This window comes from Miscanthus floridulus, chromosome 7, assembly GCF_019320115.1.
Source record: "Miscanthus floridulus cultivar M001 chromosome 7, ASM1932011v1, whole genome shotgun sequence".
Lineage (NCBI taxonomy): Eukaryota > Viridiplantae > Streptophyta > Magnoliopsida > Poales > Poaceae > Miscanthus > Miscanthus floridulus.
The window spans coordinates 70,647,381-70,668,859 of NC_089586.1; the positions used below are offsets into that span (position 1 = coordinate 70,647,381).

At 43.2% G+C, this 21,479-nt stretch overlaps 1 protein-coding gene across 1 annotated transcript; it reads left to right on the forward strand.

The window, feature by feature from the left end:
- The first annotated feature begins 18,528 nt into the window (after window positions 1–18,528).
- Window positions 18,529–21,233, forward strand: LOC136463399 (protein CURLY FLAG LEAF 1-like). Its single transcript, XM_066462399.1, has 2 exons — window positions 18,529–18,986; window positions 20,610–21,233. The coding sequence occupies exons 1-2, from the start codon at window positions 18,777–18,779 to the stop codon at window positions 21,150–21,152; spliced, it is 753 nt and encodes a 250-aa protein (XP_066318496.1). The 5' UTR covers window positions 18,529–18,776; the 3' UTR covers window positions 21,153–21,233.
- The last annotated feature ends 246 nt before the right edge of the window (window positions 21,234–21,479 follow it).

A 21,479-nucleotide genomic window follows, 5' to 3' on the forward strand; every position in this document is an offset into this window, starting at 1 on the left:
TGTAAGCCTATAATGCATTAGGTAGTCTATAATTCCATGTAGTCCCTATCTCATTGACCCTCTTTTGCAGAATGTTCTTGATTTGTTTTTGATGTTTCTGCTTGGACACTTGTCTGAGGGTGATATGGAGTAGCGATGTTGTGACAAATCCCATGTTTTGACAAGTAATTGTGATAATTCTTGTCAGTGAAGTGAGTGCCTCCATCACAAATCACCATTCTCGGAACTCCAAATCTTGGAAATATTGTCTCTTCAAACATCTTCTTGGAGTTCTTAGCATCAGTAGCTCTGCATGGCATTGCTTCAACCCACTTGGATACATAGTCAACTACCACTAAGATGTATTCATAGTTCTTTGACTTCAGAAAATGTCCCATGTAATCGATTCCCCAGACATCGAAGAGCTTGATCTGAAGGTTGTTAGTGAGCGGCATGGCATCTCTTGAATTAATGTTCTCATGCCTCTAACATGCTCCACACCTCTGGATGAAGTCTTTTGTGTCTTCATACATGGATGGCTAGAAGAATCCACTTTGCCAGATCTTTGAATGAGTGTGGAATGCACCATAATGTCCTCCATATGGTGATGAGTGGCATCATTCGATCATCTTGATGCCTTCTTCCATCGGTACACATCTTCTGAGCAGGCCATCAGAGCAGACTCTAAAGAGGTACGGTTCATCCCATATGTGGAGACGACTTTTGTAGATGAGTTTCCTTTTGTTCTCCGCTGGTGATACATAACCTGCAAGCATAAAAGTAACAATATTTACGTACCAGGGGTCGGATTTTGTGACATTGAAGAGCATGTCGTCCCGTTGCGAATCATTGATGGGTAGTTCCTTTAAATTCTCAAACTACATTCTGGACAAGTGATCAGCAACAGAAATTTCTACTCCTTTTTTATCTTTTTATTTCTAAGTTAAATTCTTGGAGTAGCAAAATCCATCTTATAAGTTGAGGTTTAGCATCTTTCTTAGTGAGCAAGTATTTTAAAGCAGCATGATTAGTATAAACAATCACCTTAGCTCCTACTAAGTAAGATCTAAACTTATCAATAGCAAAAACAACAGACATGAGTTCTTTTTTAGTTGTTGCATAATTAAGTTGATGTCCTATCAGACTTTTGCTAGCATAAGCAATTGCATGATGCTTTTTATCTTTTGTTTGTCCCAAAATTGCCCCCACAACATAATCACTAGCATCGCACATGATTCAAAAGGTAGCAACCAATCAGGGGGTTGAATGATTGGTGCAGAGATGAGTGCTTTCTTAAGAATGTTAAAAGATTTCAAGCATACATCATAAAATTCAAAGAAAACATCCTTAGCCAAAAGATTTGTAAGTGGTCTAGCAATATGTGAAAAATCTTTTATAAAGCGGCAGTAAAAACTAGCATGACCAAGAAAACTGTGGATCCCTCTGATATTTATGGAAGGAGGTAATTGTTCAATTACTTCAATTTTAACTCTATCTACCTCTATCCCTTGTTTGGACACCAAGTGTGCAAGCACTATTCCTTCTCTACCCACGAAATGACATTTTTTCTAATTAAGGACTAAGTGCTTTTCTTCACATCTTTGCAAAACCTTGTCTAAATTTTCAAGACAATCATCAAAAGTTTTTCCATTAACAAAAAAAGACATCCATGAAAACTTCCATGATTTCTTCAATCATATCAGAAAATATAGACATCATGCATCTTTGGAAAGAAGCTGGAGCATTACATAATCCAAAAGACATTCTAGGTAAGCATAAGTTCCATGTGGTCATGTAAAAGTGGTTTTGCTTTGGTCGTTTAGATGGATTGAAATCTGGTGATAACCTGAATACCTATTAAGGAAACAGAAGAAAGAGTGATTCGCCAGTCGCTCTAACATTTCATCAATGAAGGGCAATGGAAAGTGATCTTTCTTTGTTGCCTTGTTAAGTTTTCGGTAATCTAAGCACATCCTCCATCCAGTGATAGTTCTTTGGGGGATTAATTCATTCTTTTGTTTTTTAACAACAGTCTTGCCTTCCTTTTTAGGCACAACTTGAAGAGGGCTAACCCACTCACTATGTGGTACGGGATAGATGATCTTGGCATGCAAGAGTTTTAAAACCTCTTTCTTAACAACCTCTCTCATCGCATTATTAAGCCTACACTGGGTCTCCCTAGAAGGCATAGAGTTAGGATCTATAGGGATACAATGGGTGCAAAGAGTAGGGAATCCCTTAAGGTCTTGGAGCAAGTAGCCAAAAGCAGAACGATGCTTTTCTAAGATAGTTATCAAGCATAGGGATTCTTCCTGAGAGAGTTTATCACTTATGATCACAGAAGAATCCTGATCATTTTTGAGAAAAGCATATCTAAGACTAGAAGGCAAGGGTTTAAGCTCAATAGTGGGCTTAGGTGGTTCTAGCAATTCATCTAGAGGTTCAGACTCTGTAGGATTTTCTTCCTCCTCCTCGATGAAGAACTGGGCATCATCTTCAAGGTTGGGTTCAATCAAGTCATCAAGGGATGCAACCTTAACCACTTCCATTGGGTCTTCCTTGGGAATTGGCTTAGTCTCAGTATTTAGAGAATGAGTAATGGATATAGGAAGTTTAAAGTTTTTCCCAAGTCTTATATTTAACTTTCCTATTTGTCCTTCTTAGATAAGTCTTTCGATTGGTTGTCCTATCAACAGGTCGAACTCTATGATATCATAGATATAAAAGCTCAAATAAACCTTAGTTCCTTTTACCTAGATAAGTAGGACATATAGAATCCCTAAACTTGGGAGAATGTGTCCCAAAAGACTTTTCAATAACTTTGTTGTTGGTGTTAATGGCATGTGTTTCAATAAACCATGAGCAAAAGATGCAGACATGATATTAACACCCACAGCTAGATTATAAAGAGCATCAAAAGGAGCTTTATTAATTTGACAACGAATGGATATAAAAGGTGAATCTAAACAAACTACATCAGAGGAAAGCTTTGATTCTTCTAACCATTCATTACTTATAATAGATACTAGCTCTTTCATAGTCTTTTTAAGGAAAGCTTCCTCAGAAGGATCTAAAGGTTCATAAAATGATGTTTTCCAAGACTTCTAGGGTCTCCTCATCGTATGGTAATTCAAGGTATTTCCATATTCATCAAAAAGTTCATCCTCAAATTCAAGCATAAAATTCAAAATTGGAGTTTTCTCATTTTTCGATGGTTTAGGATCTGGGACAACTGAATTTGGTGATGGGTCTAGTAAGGATTCGGGTTTAGCTATCTAGGATTCCTCCTCTAGCGACTTCTTCTCTACTTCTTCAGGGGTGTTCTCTAAGATTTTGGTAAGAATGCTTCTCCCCGAATTGGCGGAGACATGTTAGAATGAACCTCCTGAGGCTGTATTAAGATGCCTCGAGGTTTTCCTATCAAGACCCATATAAAAGTGTTGAAGAATGATGGGGTCTTGAATGTCAAGGTCAGGGCTAGTATTAATGAGAGCATTAAAGCGTTCCCAAGCCATGCCTAGAGATTCTTTTTCTTTTTGTTTAAAAGATAGAACCCCAGAACGAAGACTGGCCACTCTGGAGATGGTAAAGAATTGTAAGCAAAAGCTAGAGCACAAGGCTTCCCAATCTCCTTGTCTTCTCCCTATGGTGAGATTATACCAATGTTTAGCTTTTCTCATCAAAGAGAAAGAAAAAAGCTTCCATCATAAGGTTTCGTCTGACATGCCTACAATGTGTAAGCATGCATAGGTTTGCTCAAACTCATTTAGGTGGGAATATGGGTTTTTATCATCTTTGCCTGAAAAGGATTGATCCTGAACCATGTTGATTAAACACGGACACAACTCATAGCCAAGTGTTAGGATAGGCTTTGAAGACTCCTGTGGTTATAGGCGTGCGCTCATGGGTGCACCATATTGGTAGATACAGGTGCATTCTAAATCCATGGTAAAAAGAAAGGATAAAAAGATAAAAGATAAAAGAATAATTATATAAGGATAAGCTAGGTTCGAAGTTAATTCAACAACTATTTCCCCAGCAATGGCGCTAGAAATGCTCATTGGTATAAATTAATGCACATAGAATAATCTACAAGCACATGGATATTATACCAATGTAGCACTTCACTGGAAGTACCTAGTTTTATATCAAACTCGAGGAAACATGTGTGAGAATAACCAAATCTAACTTAACCCAACTTTATAATCAAGGCTAGATAATAGGAGCGTAGAGGAGACTGCTAAGGTCTTCTAGTTCTAACTTCGGTAAGCTTTGTCTTCTATTGTTCAATTCTAGGGATATTACTAGAGAAAACACAGGCAGAGCATGTTTCCTATAGTAACATAGTCCTGCTAAGGCTACTAACGGGAGGTGGACTACAAAGGATTCAACAAGGCTATAAGAGTCACCCTCGTGAGCTACCACTGATCTAGAAAATATGGTACATCCATGAGTAACCGAGTCTAAGCACCACGCTTACACTATGAATACTACTTTAACCCAGGAGCTACAAGGATTAAATTACTCAAAAGAGAGTCACAAACTTGAAGAATAATATGAACAAGATTCTTACTTGAATTTGAAGTCGATTACCAGAGAAATCTCAAAAGCAAGCTCAAGAAGAACTTGATTCCACCAGGGTACAAGCCATAGAGGGAGTACCAACAGGCCAGGACTCCTCCAAAACCCTTCCCTCTCTCTCTATCTCTAATACAAGACTAGATCCTATCGAGGACTAATCTTCTCTTAATTGCTAGCTATGATCCTGGTGGACATATGAATTAGGGTTTCTAGCTTCTCAGCTCTCAGGATCAAATGAGGCATGCCCTGGAGAGAGGGTGCATGCAGATATATATCGACCAAAGCATTAATCCTGAGCCCTCGGATCAAACCGACTTGAATAAACAATGGAGATACAATCCTTACGGCAGTGGAGAACCGACATAGCAAGGAGGCTGATAGGTGGGACCTATAGGGGTGGGGCAACCTGCTATGGTGCCAGTTGGCCCCACATGTTAGTGGCTTGGCCTCCACTTTGGTGATTTGCCTTCTGGAGTCTTCCCATGTCATTTATGCGGCGGAAATTCATAATTTCCTTTGACGAATAGGTCCTCCCTGGTGGGTTTCTGATTAAATCCTACTAGAAACATAGATTCACCAAAATTCATGGAATTTGTCAGTTAAAACCCCTAAGTCTATGTTGGTGATCCATTTTATCCATTTATGCAAGTTATATTGATGGTTTGTGATGAATGTTAACTACCATCAACAACACCCAAATAACTTTAACACTAGTTTGCGGTGAACTTATTACCTTGCTAGTGCTAACTCCATTTGTGGCCTTCCTAAGCATATAATCATAAACAAATGTGTTTGGCTTAGGAATTTCACCATTTGGGCAATCATAGCTTAGATGCCCCTTTCTCCTACAAGCATAACATATACGTCCTTGATTTGCTCTATGCTTGCTTTGCTTGTTGGGACACCCATCGACCATGTGCCCCATCTCATTGCATCCATAGCATCTTCTTGTTGTAACTTGGGCCCTCTTTCTTGCCTCCTTGTATGAGGAGCAATTCTTGGTATGCTGGCCCAACTTCTTGCACATGAGACAAGCAATTGGCTCATCACTCTTCACTTGCTTGGCCATCTTGGTAGAAGCTTTTTGTTCGGTGGCTTCAACCTTGTTGGCCCAACTCTTGTGTGGACACATAACCCACTCATGTCCATACAATTCACAACCATAGCACAATCTTTTTCTATGTTTCTTGCTCTTAGTTGCTTTGACATTGCTTGAGTTGTGATACTTTTATTGGGTTTTGGAGGGAGCAAGGTTTGAACGCTTCTCAAGCTTCTTCACCATGTTATCATGGTTATCTTGAGAAGGTTGTGCTTCCTCCTTACCCTTCACCTGAATCACATCCTTTCTTAGCCTTTCTACTTCTTGTTTGAGCTCATGACTTTCTAACAAATTTTGCTCAGTTGAAGATTGGTTTGCTTGAGAAGCACACTCATTAGTACAAGTAATATTTAATTGATTTGGTGTACAAGTGAGAGTGTGTGTGAGAGAGATTGATATGATTTTACCAATGTGATCACAACCTCATGAGCTACCTCAAGCATGATATGTGATTCTACTAACTTTTCATGTGAGCGCTTGAGATGAACATGGTTAGCTTGGAGAACATTGTATTTGCTTGATAGTTCATCTAATCTTGCCTTGAGCTCAATGTTGTCCTTTTCTAGTTGTGACACACTAGAAGAGGAGTTAGTAACTAAAGCATACTCAATCAACAATTTTTCATACCTTTCATTGAATTCCTTAGTTCTTCCAACTTGGAGATGAGAAACTTTTTTGCTTTTGAAGTGATTGTTCTTGTTTCTCATTCTCTTCTTCAAACTCATCATTCTTTTCAACTGTCTTCATGATGATAAACTTGTCTTTGTAGTTGAGATGATCAAGGTTGTAGTTGTCTTCAACTTCAACCTCAGTTTCATCTTGATCATCCACTTGTGCTATCTCCTTTACTTGATCTTTCTTGGAAGCTTTCTTCTTGTTTTTCTTGGCCATGAGACACAAGTGATGAGTATCTTGAGGTATAGAACATGATTCATCACTAGGCTGCCACCGAGCTTCAACATCGTCGTAGATGCTAGCTTGCTGTCTTGCTGACTCAGCAATACCGGACACATCCGATAGAGATACTGGACATGTCCGGTATGAGCAGCTTGACAGCGCATCACTTGTAGCTTGCACTTCTTGCTCTAGCTCGATGCTTCACTGGTTCCTTGAGGTTTCTCCATTGTATGAAGATTCAATGGACATGTCTTCCATTGTCTCATACTCATATGCCTCATCACATTTGGACTTTCCATACAAATCAGCAAGTCTAGTCCAAATGAGATGAGCACTCTCTAGAGGTGTTTGTCCATTGAAGATTGCCTCATCTAGAACCTCTGCACTCAATGTACTCAACATGACATTAATTGCTTGACAATTGAGTAGCATGCATCTCTCTTCCTCTTTTTGGAATATTTCTATAGTTGCACCAATAAACTATAGGAAGAGGGATGCTTACATCCACAATATGCTCAACAATAGGACTAATAGCCCTAAAAGCATTGAGTATGTGAATTGACCAAGATAGAAAGTTTGAACCATCATTTTGGAGAAGCACGGGCTCCGACTTGTTAGGTGTCGACATCCTTTTCTCATGGCGGTAAAGCTTTTAGTGAGTCCTTGCTCTAATACCAATTAAAAGGACCAAGGATGCCGCCTAGAGGGGTGAATAGGCGTTTATGAAAATTCAACACTTTAGAATGCGGAAACGATTAGTGTTGGAGTTTTTAAGTGATTGGAAACTCCAAATCAGAGAAATAAACCCCTAATGTGTTAGTCATAGAGTAAACAAGGTGCAAAGAATATATTCAAGAGCTATAACCCTGCAACACAGAGATAAGAATAGAGATCAAATAAATTCAGCGCTGGAGGCTAATACCGTATGTGTCCGGTATACACGGGTTCGGTCCACGAAGACAGAACTTGCTCATGTTGTTTCCTCCCTCCACAACAAGTTCAAGGCACCCACTGGTAACCTAATCACAAGCTCAAGCAACACACAAAGAACAGAAATACCAAATGTAAAGAGAGATCGAGACATGGTATTTGTTTTACTGAAGTTCAAACTCCGTCGAGTCCTACTCTTCGTTGAGGAGGCTGCGAGCAACCCAGCAAAGGTCAGCTCTAGAGGACCACGAAGGTCACTCTAGTCGGAGTCTTTTCCCACTCGTTTTCCTCCTTCTACTAGTTGATTCCTTCCCTTATGGTGGTGGAATCAAACCATTACTGTAACAACCCAAAAAACCACACACCAAAAATCCCAACTACAAAATTTTTTCTTCAAAACCCCATGTGATGATGAGTGACATTTGTAGGAGCTAACCCTAAGTGTTGCATTAGTCATAATCTAACTAAACCTACATGACTTGCACAAGTATCTCACCTCATCACCCTGAATTTATTTTACCACCTAGCATACATCAAGTTGCATTATATTCAACATGGTGATTTGGATTTTATTTGGGTTTATGTGTTGATTAATAAAAGCTAACAAATATTTGTTTATAAATAAATGTACTAACATGGGATTATGTCCCAACATATACTATGACCAATGTTTATCACCATGGGACATTATACCAAAGGAGAAATATGCCACTTTGACTTATATACATGAAAGAAGTGTAACATAATACAAAAAGAAATAGAAAAAGAAAAGGAAAAAAGGAAAGAAGAGGGAACAGCAGCAGCCCAGGCCTGCTCGGCCTTGTGAGCCAGCCCAGCCAAGCCCGTCTGCCCTCCCACTCGCGTGCATGGCCCACGAAGCTGGCCCAGCAGCACCCTACCGCCCACGCACGCATAAGCCGCTGACGAGTCAGACCCACCCGTCAGCCGTCACGCACTGTGCACCACCGCATCAGGACAAGCTGACAAATGGGCCCGCTCTGTCAGCCGCATAGCAACAGGGTCTTCTTCCTCCCCACGCCGACCTCTCCCTCGACCGGGAACCGACCAAAGCAGCAGGCGCGGGCCTGGGGTCACGCAAAGAGCATGACCCTGTCCCCTTGGCGTAGCCCCACGCAACCCCCACGACAACTGCCCCATGCCCATGAGCCATCCGATGCGCATCGCACATCACCGCCGCCTGATCAACCGCCATTGGAGAAGCCTAGAGCTTCGCCTATAAAAGGAGGAGCTCAGAACCCTAGCACCTCACCACACCTTGCCGCCATCGTGCGCTTCGCACCAACACACTAAGCCGAGGGACGAGAGGAGAAGGAGAGGCGTGGAGAAGGACGCCGCTACCGAAGCAAGAAGGGAGGAGCCACCGATGCAGAAGACGGCGAGTACCTCTGTCCTAGCTTGGCTCTACTACACCGTCGACACCGCACCACCACCATCGTCTTCGAGCTTCCTGCGGTGAGCCATCTTGCTGAGACCACCTCCCTAGCCAAATGGAACATGCACCGCCATGATCGAAACCTTGCTGAAGCTTCGAGCTCTAGCCTAGCCCAACTGGTTAGCTAGGGAGACCGCCATGGCCACGCTTGCTGAGACCCAGGACGTACCGTGCGTGCTGCCATCAGCCAAAAGGAGGACCCCAGCCATGACATTGTACATTAGAGTAGGAGTGCACATGCACAGGCACGCTCACCATGGCCGAGAGCACAACCATGGCGAGACCACCGTGTCTTCTACGTTGCGGTAAAGGCGACGTTGACACCCTGACTGACTCCACCATGATGAGAGATACACCGCGCTCACCTTAGCCGAGGAAGAAGCCCACCGGAGCCCTGCGTTGCCGCACTGCTCCTCGTCGGAGTGTCACCGCCTCCACTTTGCCCCTACCACCATGGCCGAAGCCTCTAGGAGCACCAGGAGCTCCTTCAACATGCCCACCGTGGTCGTAGAAGCACCGTGGAGCTCACAAGCTCCTCCAACTGGGCTCTCGCTACCACTGTAGCCCTGTCCATGCATGCCGACGAACCCACACCGCCGTTCACCATGGCCAGAGCCCTAGGAAGCCCTAGCCATCGCCCCGACCCCACCGTCGTAGTCGCCATGCCATGGGGAAACTATTGCCTACCCTAATCGGACGCTAGAGCCGCCACGGGGGCTCGCCGGTGACCTCACCACCGGCGGGAGCCCCGTCGGGGACGAGAAGGGGATTTCCCCCTCACCGGCCACACGTCCGCGCACTGTGTGTGCTGATCTTTTGGTGAACCTGATGGGAATTCTCTTCATCAACGTCGTCCATGACGACACAGCTTCGTTGTGACAATGACTCGCCGTGTACCCATCCATCCAAGGATGAAAGCGAGCCACACTGAGCCATCGGCGAGCCACGTCGACCACGTCCCAAGCAACTCCGCCGAGCTCCGACCACGACCATGTCGACCATGTCCCAAGCAGCTCCGTCGAGCTCCGACCATGACCACGTTGACCATGTCTCGAGCAGCTCCGCTGAGCTCCGACCATGACCATGTCCCGAGTAGCTCCACCGAGCTCTAACCATGACCACGTCGACCACGTCCCGAGCAGCTCCGCCAAGCTCCGACCACGACCACGTCGTGCACGTGAACCGAACCCTAGGAAGGAGTAAGTGGACCAAGTCCTTCATAGATCGGCTCTGCGGTCTATGGACCAATGTAGGCGGGTCACCATGAACCGCGCCTCACCTGCGCTCGTGGATCACGGCCCGTTAGTGGCCCAGTAAGACGACGTGGCCGCACCAGCGCACGCCACGTGGCGGGCCAAGCTTGGCCCAAATATAGGCCCAACTAGCCCAGTCGAGGCCCGGCCTGTATTGGCCATTGATCGGTCAACGTTGACCATTGACCGGGGCCACATGTCAGTGACACCGCCATGCGGGACCCACTTGTCAGAGGATGAAACAGCCGAGATGACGTCATGATAACGTCAGCTGCTGACGTCAGCAGCTCTGGACCCACCTGTCAGTACCAAAGCCAAGATGATGATGTCATGCTGATGTCATACTGATGTCAGCATGCCACATGGACCAACAGGAGCATGACACGTGTCAGCATGATACTAATTCAGCCTTTTCCCATTTTCAGAAATGATTGAAACTTTGAAAATTCATAACTAATTCATACGAACTCAGAAAAATACAAGACTAGGACCAAAATTCATCTAAAATCAAGCTCTACGCAATGAACCCATGTTTGAGTGCATTTGGCTCTTTTGAATTTTCATTGCTTTTTGTGCTATTCTATAGACGTCGCTAACGCGACTATAATACGATCATTTACAGACTCGGAGGAGAACCAAACGGACGAGGACCAAGAGTACCATGAGGAGGATAGAGACGACTACACTAAAGGTGCCACATCCTACCCAACCTCGTAGCACCTATTACACATGGCTAAAATAGAACTGCTATTGCTTTACTTTATTGTTATATTCACACTATGATAGGACTTGCATAGTAGTATGCTTACTTGATGGCATTTACCTTAACACAACCTTACCCCTGCTTACCCTGCTATTAGGCTAGACACACGCTTGCTGCTATATTTCATTGCTTATTACTTCCACTACGCTTGTACCACATTGATGCGTGGTGGAAACTAGTGTTATCTGGACTATGGGGAGAGTGCTGCGTGTGTGACTTGGGTGCGTGGAGGGTAAGGGTTGTGTCGACCAAGTTGGAGTATACGATGAGCCTAGAGCAAGTCTTGCCGTGAGGTGCTACCTGGGCACCCCTAGAATGGATACCTGTGGTGGGTAAATGGTGATATGAGGTGGCCCTGGGTGTGAACCTATGATGGGAGGAGCCTAGGGTGGAGGTGCTGTGGTGGCACGATAATGGAAACCCTGATGAAGACATTCTGGCTTGGTCATCCCTAAGGACTTACTAGTACTCAGATTCACCGGGAAGCCTTACGTACCACTCGCCCTATATGGTGCGGGACGGCCGGACTACTTGGTAGGATATTGCCACTACTGCTAGGTTGATAGCGGACAGTGTAAGGAGGTACGGGGCGTGGAGGATTTCCCCCACACCCTTCTGAGACTTCATGGAGACCTTGTGGACTCGGCTCATGACTCACAGTTTTAGCCACCCTAGACTAGACTTGGGGTGTACCAGGGCTAAATGGTAGAGTGGCATTATCCTAGGCTAGCAAGCGGCCAGAATCAGCCCAGTTGACGATGGTTAGCGAAGAAGGCAGATCTTGTGGTTATGTAAAACCTCTGCAGAGTGTATGGTTGATCGATCGATACATATGTCGACTTGTCAGCTATGGACCTTTTCTAGGTTTCGCTTAAACTAGATAGCGAGATGGGTCCTTCTCTTCTTCCCTTGTGAGAGAGTGTCGGACGTAGCCAGGGGCTATGGGCCTTGAGATAGTGCTAAGAGAGAGTTGTCCTATCGACTGAGCGATGGTATGGTGATGATATGGAGATGGTGGTATATCGATCCCAGGATTGAAACCTGGCTCTGGACAGAAATGGGGTGGAATGTGTGTGAGAATGGTGTTAAAACTTGACCAACTATTATTATATACTTGATATGCTAAAACATAGGAAACCCCAGCCTTATAGGTTCCTTTTGATTATATCCAACTTGCATCCAATTTCCACAAAGCAATGCTCATAGGGTGGGAGTGGCCAGTACAAATCGTACTGATAAATTTTGGTACACAGGTTCTATTGAGGAGTATAGCTCTGAGCAGTTTGACGGTTGAGGGGTTCGTTCCTACGCTCGAGCTTGGCGATCTTATCTTCAAGCTGTTCTGAATGAATGCTACTTTTGATTCTGCCAATGCGGCGATGTAATAATTTATGTAATTCCGCACTATTTGTACTTTGATATTATGTTGTATGGATGTGATATTTGACTGGAATTTGGGTAATATAATCTACAACGGTCTTATTACACTTCGACTCTGTGGATTTTCCTTTACGAAAATCAGGTCGTTTCAATTACAAACTTCCTGAGGCACACCACAAGCTCTTGGGTGCTCTCCAGCGACTCCTAGCCATCTAGGACCAAAAAGTCCAAGAGTAACAAATGCAAATCACTAGATCGACAAATATGCACAAGTGCTCAAGGGTGGCTTGCTCTCTATTTGAATCTCACTCAACCCACAAGATGGATTTTGCAATTTGGATCAATCACTCACTAAGAGAGGGTTGGAGAGTGTTCTCGAGGCTAAAAAACATGTATAGAAGTTAGCAAAATCAACAGCCTCCAAAGGTGGCTATTAACTAGTCGTTTTCTAGCCATTGAAATACTAGACACATCCGATATTTGCCTACACACCACCAACGGTCACTAAGTCAGTGGCTCGTGAGGCGTCTGACTTCCTACGATAGCCAGAACTTCTAACTCTTGAAACTCTCAACATTTGTTAGAACTCCCAACAAACTAAACCGAAAACACCAAGAAGATTACTGTGGCTGGGCAAATACCGGATGCATCCGGTATTGCCTATCTCAGCAAGCGCAGGTTAGCTCTTTTGGCTCTCAAACACTCAAACTTCACATAGGTTAGCTTGAGCACTTATGAATAAGTATTTATCAACATGATGCATCCCTCTTAATAGTATGGCATACCTAATAACTCAAGATCAAATGAAAACAGAATTTGAACCGCTTGAGTTGATTTCCCTCAAACCGAATGCCATAGCTTTTGATCTTCATCAAGTGAGGGTGTCAATCATGTTGATCTTGATTTTCTCCTTGAGCATAGCCATCTTAAGCATGTGACTTGATTCCAAACAACAAATGTGAGTTGACTTCAAATGTATCAAGTCACTTCAACAATTCATCCAAGATTTTATCCTCCACTTCAATATGACCTTCATGGTTTGATTAGTACTTTGACTAAATGCGAGTACTTCCTTCTTCACCTAGCTAGGTTCCTCGGTTGCCAAGCCATCGCTTACCCTTCACCCTTGCTTAGTACCTTGAAGTCTTTCCTTGCTATCTTTACCATCTCAAGCCATCAAGCCACACTTGGTGTTGAATCATTCATTAAGATCATTTGTATAATTATCTTTCAATATAGCAAGCTCTAAAAAGTGAGACCATTTTATATGTAATCCCTCATGTCTCGTCAATCAAAGTCATCAATATGCTTGCTTTCACATTATTCGTAGAAATCCCACAATGAGTAAGCCTTGCATGAATATCTTTTGCATTGTTGTCTTATGTTTGAACTAGGTTGTTTATACAACAACACATCATTTTGGCTTTCATCAAGTACCTATGAGATAACCCATTTTCTATCCAACACTTAGCACATAGGTTAGACCTTTAATCATGTTTTCATTCAATCATCCAAAACCCACTAAAGGGCTTGATGCACTTTTATAGGGTGTTGTGCCGACAAGTGCTTGTGCTATCGAACAATCCAAGTGGTATGTTAGATGATCTACCTGTTCAATAACATGTTGGCTAAGCTTGGCATTCCAACCTTTCCAAGGAGGATGGGTTAGGGTTTGATGTTGATGCTTGCATCTATCACTAGTGACCAGGTCGAGAATTTGGATTTCGACACTAAGACAATAGAGCAAGCTAGACCACCTAGGGTTGGAAAAATGTGGGTGTCATTCTAGGTGGAATGCTCTTAAGATCGAGATTATACTTTGAGATACACGATAAGGAAGATCAATAACACTTACCCATGGGGACTTAGGGCTGAATTTTACCTCAAGAGGGCTTCCTAGTGGGTAATTGGACTTGGGTAATTCACAAGTTGGCCTCTAATAAGTGGAGAACATGGATACATCAAGGAACATGACCCCCATTTCAGATTTAAATGTGTTTAATGGGATTGATTTGGGCATTCTCAAGGAGGTTAATGTTGCCTTTTTTAGTCATCATCCATTATTACTTAGAAACGTGCATGCAACTAGTGCTTCTCTACCTCTCTCACATAAGGTAATTTAGCATCAATAAAATAGATTGGAGAGATTATCTCAAGTTGGGTCATGTGACAGAGCTCTATGTGACTAAGAAGGAAAGTTTTTATTCCCGTATGTTTGGTATGTAGGATGATGATTTTCTTGTGTTGTCTCTTGTATTAGAATGGTTTAAACCTTTGGTGTTCATAATCTTAGGGCCTAGCTTCAATCGATCTCTAGTGTTCTAGTCTTCTAGAGACTTCCATGCTATGTGCCTAAGTAACTTTCCTTCACCAAAGCATGCTACCCCTTCACATTCTCTCACTCCTTGCAATAGTGTAGCTGCAAGAAAACCCCAATCATCAATGATGTAGACATGGCCCGATCTTCCAATAGGTATGGTAACTTTGTTTGGTGGAGAACTCGATGCTTGATGGGATCTAGATGGCTAGAGGTAGCTGAATAGCCTATAAAAAAATTTCTACAAACTTCACAAACACTAGTGCAAAGAGATTAGTACAATAACAAATCCTAATAGCCTCTACTTGTAGTAGCACTACTCTCACCTAAGAAAGCCTCCTACTCAATTCTAGTAGCACTTTGTTTTCTAATTATAGTCATAAATGCATATGGATTCTGTTTTTGACATTCTACCCATGCCTGGAAAGGTAAGGGGTAACCTTTCCAATGGCACAGTCTTCACATCAAAGTTCATTCAAAGTCAATGGAAATCATCAAAACAAATTGACCTCCAGAATTTGTTAGGGTGCTAATACACCGTCTTTTGTTCCATTGGGTCGTGTATCGTCTTTTGACCCAATACATGCTATAAAGATCTTGTAATCAGTAGCCACCCTTGATGTTAGGGTTTTGGTATTGCTTAGATTAATATGTTATCAAATAGTCTTACCATTCATTACTTTGTGAGGCCCCAACTTGTGAGTTTAATCTTATTTGTAATATTAGATTGCGTTCTTTTGAGTCCTTGCTTGTGTTGTCTGATTCATAGGTAAGGATTAGTTTTCTCAGTGAGGTCAACCAAGTAGTGACATAGTTGATAACCAGATAAGACATGATGCTAAGGTTGTAGGGTTTGGGTCTTGTAATCTAAAGCTAGATCGATATGCCAAGTCTCTGCTAAATCGATAGTTATCACCGCCTAATAGAATATCAGGTCCCATTCCCATCACCTTCTTACCGTGAAGGATGCAAATGCAGCAAGTTATCCTCGCCCAATTGTGCGAGTACTAGTAGTCCGCCCTCAAGCCTGTAATGATGAAATTTGCCATTGTGACCTTTGATTCGGTGCTAGGTAATCAAGTATAGTTTCTTGTTATCAGAGACATCGCCATGAATTCCTAGTAGAGATTAGGGATATTAATCCCAATCACCTTGGTTGGGCCTATATATGGTTTAAGTTTATTCATGGTTAATATATAATCTTATTAATAATGGTGCATACCAGTTTGGGGATACACATATGTCACATCTTTTTTTTGTTTTAGGATGTAAATAGAAAGCACAAATAAAAGAAATGATTTAATATTTTCTAAAATTCTCTAAAGCTTTAATTAGTTTCTTATCAATTTTGACAAATAAAAATGGTTTATGAAAGTTTCTATGTCAATTTTCCTAGGGATGTTACATTGATGCTAGTTGCATTAATTTATTTGAGTGAAAACATAAATTTATATTTCTATTAAGCCTCGAATAGGTTTTATTTAATTAAAAAAATAAAGTTTTAGAAGCTTGTTTTAAAAATTAGTTTGAAAAAATTATTCAAGTTTTAGTTCAAAGTTCCTTAAAAATATTTTTAGAATTAATGATAAAGTAGTTTTTAGTGGTTTAAAATTCCAAAAATGTTTTAAAAACATATTAAAAAATATTAATAATGTTTCAAAATTAAGTTCTAAAAAGAATTAGAAATAGTTTGTATTATTTCTTAAAATAGATTTAAAATAATTTTTAAAAGGTTTTCTCAAATATAGTTGACAATGATTTGCAAAATAAGGTTTAAAAAGGCTTTAACACATATTTAAAACCTATTTTGCTACATTTAGAAAATGCCAAAACCTGTCTTGGGCTGAAACAACCTCCAAAGCCCAACACCATTTTCCTTTATTTTCTTCTTTTCTATTTTCACCAATTTAGCCCATTCATCTATTCTTCCTACGACCCCTAAAAATTCTATTCTTCCTAGGGCGGCCTACCATACTATCCATTTATTCTTTTTATCTTTTGTTTGGTGAAACCAATATTATTGTTGGGGAAAAGTCCTTTTTACCCCCTCATCTACAAAACTAGTGTTTTTGAACCCCCTAACTTTTAAAACTTTGTTTTTACACCTTGGCCAGTTTTGATAATGGTTTTTTTGCTGATGTGACACGAGGGGTAAATCAGACTAAGTTGAAAGTTGAGGTAAATCAAAATAGAAATATTTTCTAAAAAATAAAATATTCTTAGACTTTTTTTAAAAGTTTATCGAAATGTTTTTACATGGGAAAATAATGCAATTAAAAATCCTATAATTTGGTTTAATCTTAGAAAATTTGTTTAAGCTAGGAAAATTATGAAACTAGTTTTAATTTTTTTCTTCTAAAGTCATGCCCTATGTTATGGTACATATGTTGAAACTGTTTAAATTTTGAAGGACTCATTTTGGTTCTTATTTTCAAGTAGAAGTTGTTATTATCTATGATAATTAGTCGTTTTTTATTGTTTGTACTATGTAGAAGTGCTAGTGGAGTGTCGTTAGGATCATAATTGGCGCCGGCCCCTGCCTTGGATAATTTTTTAAAGTAGTTGTGTTAGCCTGTTTGGTTAGCTGCATGCACCCCCTGCCTTGAATAAAGTTTTAAAGTAGCTGTACGTGCACCCTGCCACACATATGCATTATTTTTCTATGTAAAAATATTTTAGGAAAAAAAATCTCAGTCTCCCTCTCTCTTTCCTTGGTGCCGGTTTTTTTTTACAACTAGTGCCGAGGGAACTAGTGCTGGAGCATGATTTTAGAGGAAAATCTGAAACTGGTTTCATAATTTTTCGAGCTAAATAGTTTTTTCTATAAATTTTCTAAGATTAAATCAAATTTTAGGATTTTAGTTCTATTATTTTTCCATGCAAAATATTCGGATGCTTTTTTGTTTTTAATATTTTTTTAAAATATTTATGGTCCTATTTAACTCCCTAAAATTTTAACTTAGTTCAATTTACTCATTTTAACATGGCGTCACATCAGCAAATCTACTATCAAAACCATTTAAGAGCATATCCAAGAGTATCCTAAATTTTCATCCCAAAACGCCCACATTTTCCAACTCCTAAAAATGTATTGGGAGAAAAAAAGAAGGCCATCTCCAATCATAAAATAGTGAAGATAATTTTACATCAGGAATCCTATACTATTTCTAAATTATTTTAACCAATTTTATATATTCTTTCTCTCTTGTACATTTGCATCTAGAACCCTTTCGTACTATTTATTCTTTTTCCGCCCTTCCACCTTTAATTGGCTGATGAATACGCGTGTATCCGCACGACCGCGACTCCGTGCAAAGTTACGCGCGATGGGGGAGGATTTTTCAAGTATATGAATTTTTTAGGAAGGATTTGGAGTTGTTGGAGACGGATTTTTTCTCATCTTTCTAAAAACCAAGGATTAGGAAGTGAAATATGGTGCTCTTAGATATGCTTGCAAAAAGCTAAGAGGGGGTAAATCAGATGACCACGAATGTTGAGGAGTTTAGATTTTAGAAGCATTTTCCCCCTTATTGTCGGATGGAAGCCGGAGAATGGTAACACTTGGCTTGAGTGCCTGCTATACATTGACTAGTTAAAAAACTGACAGTGAACATGGTTTGAGGAGCGATAGTGCTGGGCTGTTGTGTAGTAGTCTAACAACGTGAAGCAAAGCATATATCAACAACCAAAATGCGGTAAAGCCGCCAATATTTGAACCTCCAAGTGCGTAGCACTGCCAAATAAAACCAGTGACAAAGCTAGGGTAGGGGGCAAACAAAGAAGAAAACGACCAAAGATACCTCATCAAGAAATGAGCCAAGCTAGTTATATATAACAGTGGGCGGCTGCAATCCATTCGGCCTCCGTCGCTGCCGCGGACGCGCAGCCGGCAGCAGCAACCAACGGCGTCGCGCTGCCCCCACACGGCCACACCACACGCACCCACAACACCACCGCAGCGAAAAGCAGCCTGCCGCCTTCCTTTCTCTCCTTCGCCCACCTCCCCGCTCCCCTGTCCTCTCCGTTCGTCTCTCTCGCGCACTTCTTCCTCCACTCCACTCCACTCCACAAACACCCACCCACCCACCTGGCCGCCCGGGGCGCCCCACACCCCCCTGGCCTTGATGACTACTGCGCCCAACATCGAGATGATCGCCTCCTCGCTGCGCCACTGCTCTCTCAACGGTGGTGCCGGCACCGGCGCTGGCGGAGGGAGCGGGCGGCGCCGGGGAGGCACCAGGCGCCGCGGCGGCGCCGACACCGAGGGCGTCACCGTCGAGCTCAACTCTGAAGTCGCGCTGCCGTACCACTGGGAGCAGTGCCTCGACATCCGGGTACGTCCGTTGCTGCACTGCATATCGTACCCTGCCTACGGGTTCCTTCATACCCATCACGCTCACGGCTCGCGGCTGAACGCCGGTAGCGCGCGCGGGTTATTTGATTTCCCAATCATTTGGCCATAAATAGCCAACGGTCTCCGAGTCCGAGGTAGGTGGATGCCGGCGGCCGGCGCGTTTCAGGAAGTGGATGGATCAATCATTCACTCATTAATGGCGAAAGTGGCGAGCACCGAGCAGACCGGCCGGATGGGGATAGGGATTTTTTCCATTCATTAACTCGCTTCCGCCGGCCTGTCCCCTCTTTTGTTCTCTTACTCTTGGATTCTTGTCTTGCGTCTCCCGGACCCGGTTCAGATTAGCTTTGTTCTTCCTTCCCTGTGTTGGGTTTTCTTTGGATTGTTTGGCTTTGGCCCGGGATTTCTTGATTGCTTTCTTCTCCTTTGATTGATCTCCCTGTTTCCTTCCATTTCTGAATCTGAAACAGAGAGAGAGAAGAAGGAAAACAACAGCAAACCTGTCTTTCATCTTGGCTCGTTCGAGCTCAGAAGACTCACTCTTGTTCCATTCCATCTGCTTGTTCTGTTATACCAATTTCATATCGGGGGGATGTGATGAAGGCGAGTTCAGATCTGCTTGTCTTCTCAATCCTGACACATCCCGGCCCTTTTTATTAATCTGTCTATATCTGGAACTCGAGATTTCGCCGCGGATTTCTTCTGGACCACAGCGTTCTGCACTCTGTTGTTGGTCCTGGGCCGTAATCACCCAGCCTAATCACCTGCTCTGTTTCATGCTAGCGCGTGTTCCCAACTGCAGATGCAGAGAGATCTTTGAGTTGGAGCCCATGCCTTGCTTCGAGTTTTCTAACTATCTGACCCACACCCACTTTATTCTGAACAAGTAAGCACATCATCGTCGTAATTATTATTGACTGAAAAGGCCTGTGATACGCAACTGAAGCTGTTCCCCCGTTTACTTTCGTCCTAGAACCAATGCAAGTTGCATTGTTTGCATCTGATTCTCTCCAGCAAGAAATTCAGAGAACCCAAGCAAAAGGCAGCATCTTTTTTTTTTTTTTGAAACACACAACACATCATCATAGGCGAAAAGTCTTTCCATCGGCAAGGCTTTTTTTTGATGAAAAGCTCCTTTCCATGATTCCATCGCAGACAGAGACGGTGTTCGTGAAGGGAAGGCGTGTGTGGTCATGGTGGCGTTTCCTCCTTTCCAGCCCTGCCCGGGCTGCCTTCCTGCAACCTGTTCCCCGATGCCTGCATAGTGCCCTGCACCCCCCCCCCCCCCCCCCCCCCCCCCCCCCCCCCCCCCCAAACCAAAAAAAAAAACATGCCACTACTAGTTTGTGTACAGTACGTAGATGACATTTCTTTGATGCAGAGTTTTCGTCACTGATAATATACGTATATATAGTAAGCATCTGAATCTGTATTAGTTGCTCTTGCAGACTGCCCAAATATGTACAGTACTTTTTTGCAGATTTTTTCTAAGAGTGGTCTACGTGCAAATAGATACTATATATAGCGTTCTCGAACATCGATTTGTAATGTAATGTAATCTAATAGTTGGTGTGTTGCATTTTGTGAGCTAATTTCCGTGCAGACGGGGCAAGTGTACTACATCAACTGGGAGGACGGCACCCGAACGACGGTGGACCCGCGCACGACGTCGGCCTTCACCTCGCCGACGCCGCGCTCCACGTCGTCGGCGTCTCGGCGCACCCGCCGCGCGTCCACACCGTCGTCGGGGTACACCTCCGTGTCGTCGTCCGTGGGCGCGGACGTCACCGGCACGTGGCGGGGCGCCGCCGGCAACGACAGCGGCTACGACAACGACGATGAGGAAGAGGACGGGGACGAGGAGGACGACGATGAGGAGGACGAGGCCGAGAGCAGCAGCACCACCAGCAGCACGGGCAGCAGCCGGGGGTCGGCCGTCTCGTCCACGCTCTCGTCCTTCTCGCCCACCGACGAGTCCGGCTCCGGCGACAACGGCGGCCGAGGCCTCGGCGGCGCCGGGCACGTGCTCGTGGCGGCTGGGTGCCGCGCCTGCTTCATGTACTTCATGGTGCCGAAGCGCGCCGACGTGTGCCCCAAGTGCGGCAGCTCCGGCCTCCTCCACCTCAGCCACAACGGCTACGCCTGAGATCGCCGTAGTTCGCTTCGCTAATTGTAGGGGGGACCTCTCCGCCTGTCGCGCAGGCAGTCGTGCAAGCAACCTCTGTTGGCTTGACCATCTAGAGATCTTCTTCCATAAAAACTAGGAGTACTACGAGTTTTTGTTGCAGAGAGAGAGAGAGAGAGAGAGAGGAGGAGAGGTCCCCAAACCCAATCTTTTGCCATTCATTTCCTGCTACATTGTACGCCAATTGCCAATGTATGGGAGCAGAGAGGAACCATTCCTTGATTTCTTTTTCTTTCTTTGTTTCTTTCTTTCACTCCCTCCTGTATTTTCCTTCCATGGATGTCACTG

Coding starts and splice junctions, on each gene's coding strand:
- LOC136463399 (XM_066462399.1), top strand. CDS start 18,777: ATGACTACTGCGCCCAACATCGAGATGATCGCCTCCTCGCTGCGCCAC. Junction 18,987..20,609: donor AGCAGTGCCTCGACATCCGG/GTACGTCCGTTG, acceptor ATTTCCGTGCAG/ACGGGGCAAGTGTACTACAT.